General features: G+C 35.7%; 1 protein-coding gene across 5 annotated transcripts in view; it reads right to left on the minus strand.

Annotated features, from left to right (window-relative positions):
* The window catches only part of aplp2 (amyloid beta (A4) precursor-like protein 2), a 52,389-nt gene extending 51,753 nt beyond the window's left edge, over positions 1-636 (minus strand). For all 5 annotated transcript variants that reach the window (XM_041994138.1, XM_041994137.1, XM_041994135.1 and 2 more), the window contains exon 1: positions 344-636. In XM_041994138.1, the coding sequence (XP_041850072.1) occupies positions 344-415 (72 nt within the window). In that variant the 5' untranslated portion in view covers positions 416-636. The remainder of the gene's footprint in view (positions 1-343) is intronic.
* Between the last annotated feature and the right edge of the window lie 6,553 nt (positions 637-7,189).

A 7,189-nucleotide genomic window follows, 5' to 3' on the forward strand; every position in this document is an offset into this window, starting at 1 on the left:
AAGAATGAGGTGTAGAATGACCTGGAAGCAAATTGATTAATATTTAACTAGATCTAATATAGCTGGTCATATTTTATACCTTTAGAGCAATTACAACCATTCTATCAACACTCACTGAAATGATCAGTTCCACTTTGTGGGAATCTTGGCAGCAGCTGGATCAATATGTTTAACATGAAGCTTGATCAAACATTTGTCAGGAAATCACTGCTAAGTCAGAAGTACCTCATGGGAGTAGAGGACAAATAATGAAGCCGAAAACATTTGCTTTTCCATTAGAAACCCGCAGCGATGATCGGATTTAAATGGAGAATCTGGCCCACAAATGTTTCATAACACATACCTCAATATAGCCGGCCAACGTTGGCACCACAATGCCTAAAACGAGGACAGATATAGCTGGGACTGAACCCATCTTCCAGGAGCTCCGGATCTGCTGCTGGAAATAACTTATATCCTCTCAGCTGGATTTGTGAGCAGTCGTCCAGGAAAATGAGGAGCAAATCAAGTCCTGGGACTAACTTCAGAGTCGATCCCGGAGAGCGAGGCGAGATCTGCGCTGCTTGTTTTCTTTACCGAGCTCGACAGAAAATGTTGGAAGGGACTGAGTGTCGGGCTCCTCTGGAAATGTGGATTGTGTGTGTCTGTGGCGCGGCTGCTCTCCCTCCTCCCTCTTCTGCTTCATCTGATCTGCGCCGCGGCCGCGCGCACTGCGCCGCCAGGCGGCCCGCTGCGTACACCGTCCGCAAAACACAAACCAGACATGGTTTGTAAACTGTTAGAGATTATTTACAGACATGCTTGGACTGGAATGATCAACTCACAAACTCATTTTAGGCCCTTCATTTTATTCTCAAGTATTGTCATTTTATTGCTCCATTATTTATCAGTAGAAAGCAAAAATAAATATTGTAGACGTGCTATTAGAATGAATTATGAATCTCTGAGTAATAGTCCACGTGATTTTAATTATAAACCGCTAACCCTTTTAAAATCCTTTGGGACTCACATTTCAGTGGAGCTGTCCTGGTCAGCAAACAAGTCCCAGCAGACTCCACCTTTTCAGGCTGGAGGAGAAGCTGATGGTGACCTTCTACTACTCCACCATCGACAGTGTCTTGACTGACACACTCCATCAGTGTGGCGGACTAAGCGCGACTGCAGAGACTGATGAGTTCAGCTGAAAATACAATAGACTGCCCTCTGTCCTTCCTGGAGGACACTGCCAGCTCTTGCTGTCTCTCTAGAACAAATATGATCATCTCTGACCTCCATCCTTCTAGATGAGAAGCAAAAACAGAACAGACCGAGTGTGCTGTTTTTTCGTTCAGAGTACAATTATCTTTTTTTTTTATTACTTTTTTGTACTAAGTTTATAAACTATATATAAATTCCATAATGCAGTTCTAAACTAAAGCAGAATATTAACTTAATAAAGTTAAATATGATTTAAAAACGCTGCTTTTTCAGTTTTTTTCTTGGTTAGAATAAATCTTGGGCTAAATGTGTCTGTTTTTGTTTAATTGCAGCAAACTAATGATGAGATATTGATGCATTTTAATTCAAGAATGAAATATATCAAGTTCACACAGCAACCCTGACCCAACGCTGAGGTATGAATGTCTGATTTGTATTGATAATTGTAAAATTTTACTTTTTGGTATAATTATCTTGACCTCTGGAAAATGTGACTTCTGTTTCCCAAATTAGGTGGCAATGTTATCGACACAAAAGAGAATTTTTTAAAGATCAGTGTGCACAAATTGAAATTAGAAAAACAATAATCTGATTATTCATTTCAATCTGCTTGGATTGTTTGAATTCACAAATTATACATGGGATGTTTAATACTTGGCGAAAAGAGAAGATGTATTCAGACCTTTTTGACAAAAAAGGTGCAATTTACTGACTTAATAACAAGTAAACTTGTTTACACCAATTACTAACCAGTTCTCTGTTGTCAGTCGTCATGTGTTAAACATGTGTGGTTCTGTTGTAGCACAGTTACAAGCATCTGTTGTCGCTGAGAGCACAGTCCAATCAATGGTAGAGTCTGTGGAAGCACTTACAAAGAACCTTCACAGTCAAGCGAGAGAAGCAGTTCTCAGCTGTACTTCAGAATTTCAAAACACAGATTTGGAAAAGAAGGTGGAAAACTGTTTTGATCAACTATAAAATTCTTTCTCAATCTTGAACACAAGAGTCAAACGACAGAACGTCTTTGAGGAAAAGTGGGAAATAGTAGAACCTGTTGAATATGTTCTGGGAGTACGGTTTGACCTGCGCAGAGGTCAAACAACAGGAATTTACATCAGATCCCTGTTACAGATAAATTTATGTATGTTCCCATCTTGGGAACGCTAAAGTCTATCTTCAAGAACCATGAATTATGTGAAAGTTTCTTGCAAGCCAAACAACACAAAGAGGGCATTTACAAAGACATTCATACTTCAAAAATATTTGTTTTCTCAGAAAAAACACGCTCTACAGATTCAACTTTATTTTGATGAGTTTGAGACTGCACATCCCTTAGGTTCAAAGAAAGGAATACACAAACTTGGTTGCATTTACTTTATCTTAAGAAACCTTCCACCAAAGTATAATTCTGTATTGATGAATATTTATGTTGTGGCACTCTTTCACTCACAAGACTTGAAGAAATATAGATTTGATGATGTACTAAAGCCTCTCATTGACAAATTTAAAACATTTAAAACACAAGGACCTGAAGTGCCTTTTTCAGACTCACCACTGCTAGGTTCTGTGGTCCAAGTTACAGGTGATAACCTAGGTTTACATGGACTATCTGGTTTTGCTGAGTCCTTTAGCGCTACATATTGCTGTAGATTTTGTTTAACCAGTAAGGATGAGCTACAAGCTGTCTTCATTGAAGATGACCCTGGTATGGTTTTTCGTACAAAAGAAATCCATTCAGAACATTGTGCAGCTGCACAGGAAAATTCTGTGTCGGGTTCAACATTTGGTGTAAAAAAGACATGTTTATTCAATACATTGCATTTTTTTCACACCTCTGATAATTATGCAGTTAACGTAATGCATGATTTGATTGAAGGTGTAGTGCAGTATGAACTGAAACGTGTTTTTCAGCACCTGGTCAACCAGAAGTGTCTGTCTATGGAATCATTGTCACAGAGGATCCAAAGCTTTAACTATGATTCTACTCAGAGAAAAATAGACCAAGTGGATTGAAGGTGGATGAAAGTAAGGATTTTGGACTCAACGCAATCCAGTCGGGGTGTCTTGTGAAAAATGCTCCTCTAATTTTTGGTGATGTTGTGGAAAGAGAAAACAGTTATTGGAACCTGCTCCTGCTCTTGATTCAAATTGTAACTAAGGGTATGACATACTATTTGAAGCACTTGATCAGTGATCACCACAAGCTGTTCAAATCTTTATTTCCTCAGAAAAGATTGATTCCAAAGCATCACCTTATGATACATTATCCGCGCTGCATTCATAAAATAGGTCCACTCCTTCATGTATGGTGCATGAGGTTTACTTCATCTCCATGCCAAACATATTTTTTAAGAGATTTGTGTAGAATTTAAAAAAATATTACAAAAGCATTGGTAAAACAACACCAAAGACAGCTAGGTTACCACTGGGAAAATTTTAGTTTTCAAAGATTTGAGTGTGGTCCAGTGAAGAAGGTAATCATTCACAGCTTGGACGGTGGTCATATGACATATTAAGTGCTCTTTTTAATGTGAATGCATACTCTGAAGTGTCAACCACAACATGGTTAAGAAACTATGGAACAGAATATTTACTAGGTATGTTTGTTTGTATTAGAACAAATATGGAAATTCTATTTTTACAAATATCATTATACATGTTGATCAAGCTTTTATTTTGAATTGCAGAGTGGACATTCTTTATTTTGATGATCTCTTCAATGCATACTTTGTTGAGGACAGGACAGATTCATTTGCTGTTTTTTCTATAAATGAGTTGATTTATTACAGGCCCTATGACAAACAGTTTTCCAATGCGATGGATGAGAAAACATACATTGTGCCACATTGTCATATTGGGTAATCTGTTGTTGTGGAGCGCTTCTGTTGTCGGGACGTTATAGCTAAGGCAGTGCTGTTATGTTAAAATGTCAACACAGGCTGATTCAAAGTATAAAGTTTTTTGTATTGTGTGTTTTTTTTTTATTTGTTATCATTTTTAGTAGTATGTAATTTTTTTGGGGGGAGTGAAATTAGGACTATTAATTAACTTCCACTAGTGTTTTAAAATAGAAATTAACTGCCAGTAGTGTTGTTTAAAATAGAAATTAACTATATAAGAGTTAAATATAGAGTTATAATTCACTCTGTTTATAGTGTTAACATAGTTTTGAATCTAAAAATGTGTTAATATTGACACACTGAAAATTAAATTTTGACACTCTATACTACTGTTGTGTAAATTCAACACGGCCTGTGTTAAATTTCAACTCCTGAAAGTGTTGTTTTAACTCTGACACAGTGTAGAGTCATTAACACTTTCAATAGTGTTAAATTAACTCGGTTTAATGTGGACCAATATAGACACTTTAAAAGTGTTGAATATAACTTTATTAGAGTTTAATTGACACTGCTGATTTTGCTGTGCAGGACACATGTCTGACCACAGAGCTGAACCAGATATAGGGATATTTTTCTGTTCTGAGTCAGATAGATAAGCGTTATACTGCCTTTGTTAAACTAAACACACAAACACCAAATAGCATGACACTTCTATGATTTTATTTTTGTCTTTCTGTCATTTGTAATTTTCTCTGATTTGTTAAAATCATGCTAATTTAATCTTTGAAACCAGTCTATTTGTTTTGTAACATTATTTATTAAATGTGTTGAAATACGCTGGATTTGCAAATTAATCTTAAAATATGTTGTTTTGTCCCCTCCCCTTCACACCCCTGAAACAACTTTGGGAAATTTTTCTTTCAGTTTCTCAGGTAACATAAAACCAGAAACGGGTATGCTCAGTTTAGGATCCATAAATTATCTGTGTAGAGCTGACACCGCTGTTCTCTCCACAGGGCCGAGTGTGGCTGTAAAGTATTACGTAAATTAAATTTACGTAATTTAATGATGTTAGATAAGTAAACTCTCTGTCTTCTTTTAAATCCTTTCTAAAAAATAACTTTTACCATAAAGTCTTGTTAACCACTGTTTTATCATTTACCCTTAATTTATTGACAATTTGGTTTTGAGCGTTTTTGGATCTGAAAACTTTACATAAAAGAGTCCATTTCTAATAAAGTGCTAAAGTGTCTAAAACTCTATTATTTATCTGGCATAACTGGTTATTTAGCGTTAACTGAAAGGGTGAAATTGATTTTTAATGAAACTTACAATGAAAAGTGTCAAAATGTAAAAGGGCCTGAAAATTTTTGAAAATAAAAGTGACTCATTTTTACCAGAGCTTCTTGAGTTGATCAATAAAATCCTTTTTTTTTAAATCAATTATGACTTTTGTATTTCTTAAAAATAGTTTGTATTGTTAAAATTTATTAAATTGCTAATAATTCAATTTAAAATTAAAGTATTACATTTATTGATTAAATTGAAATTATTCTTAAAATGTTGTGCGTTGTAATAATAAGGAGAATGTAAACTAAAAGCTTGCTTGTCTCTGCCAGGGTTGTTAAATAATGAATGTTTGGCGCCCCTCAGTGTTAACAATAAGGAACTACACCTTTAATAAGCTCATTGGATTCCAGCTTTTTCACGATCACCTTCAAACTATATTACTTAAATTTAAGTAGTCTAAAAGCTTAATAACGCTTGTATTTTTTCTCTGTTTTGAGTGATGGTCTGATCTGACCATTTTTGGCGACTATTTTAGACAGTATTCAAGTGGACAGTGGAAGTGGACATTCACAGTCATTTCTGAGAGTGTTTAGTTACACTCTTCACTGTTAGGGAGCACTATCCACTCAAGATACTGGTCAATCTGGTCAGTACTGGACTTCAGCCGTCTTCACGTTTTTACAGACTTGACCTTTTGCTATAAATACAGAGTCAAAAAAACACAACAACAACAACAAAACAAAACAAAACAAAAAACAAACAAAAAACAATATATTGAAAAACTCTGACAAAAAAAAGATGTAAACTGGAGGTATGTTTTGCCTTTTAAGAAGAATTTTGGAGAAAAATAGCATTTCTTTGATTGTGACAAGTTTGATAACAGTTGTAAAACAAAAAGACAAACAAACAAACAAATAAACAAATAAATAAATAAATGCCGGTAACATTTGGATAAAAACAGTTATTAAAGCATGTGGTTAGCACCGCGGCCTCACAGCAAGAAGGTCGCTGGTTCGAGCCTCAGCTGGTGGAGGTTTGAACTTTGGCCTTTCTGTGTGGAGTTTGCATGTTCTCCCCATGTATGCGTGGGTTCTCTCCAGGTACTCTGGCTTCCTCCCTCTGTCCAAAGACATGCATGTTAGGTTAACTGGTCACTCTAAATTCTCCCTAGGAGTGAGCGTGAGTGTGAATGGTTGCTTGTCTCTCTGTGTTGGCCCTGGGATGGACTGGTGACCTGTCCAGGGTGGACCCTGCCTCTCACCTGCTAATTGCTTTGATAGGCTCCAGCTTCCCCATGACCCCGAATTGGACTAAGTGGTACAGAAAATGTATATATGGATGAAAAAACACATCTTTAAATAAGTGCTTTTCAGAATGCAAACTGCCTGCCATGTTATTTAGTGTTGTGGTTTATTACAGAATTGTTTAAAAAACTGATAACAATGAATAGGTTGGGAAGTTAATAACAGTAACAAGGACCAAATTTAAGTCTGTGATTATATTTAGTTAAGAAAAATGTATGTTATTTAATCAATGCTTTCCAATCAAACTGTCACTGTTTCACCAGCAGGTATTGCTATACTGAAAACTGATGTATCACAACAACTACACCCCACATAACACACAAGAATAGATCCATCACAATAAAGAACAAGTCATTATTCAATAAGGAGAAATGGATGGAGAAAGGCATTTGGTCGATACATCTATTGGATATATAGTGGTTGTGTCTTGTCACATGATCATTTTTTTAAATTAAAAACAACAGTCATATGTCAAATTCAGTTAAATTTGAATGCTTTTCCTTTATCATTTAAATTTAAAATATTGGAATTTTGATGTATCCCATAATTAATAAGACT

Source organism: Melanotaenia boesemani, chromosome 9 (genome assembly GCF_017639745.1).
Source record: "Melanotaenia boesemani isolate fMelBoe1 chromosome 9, fMelBoe1.pri, whole genome shotgun sequence".
Classification (NCBI taxonomy): domain Eukaryota; kingdom Metazoa; phylum Chordata; class Actinopteri; order Atheriniformes; family Melanotaeniidae; genus Melanotaenia; species Melanotaenia boesemani.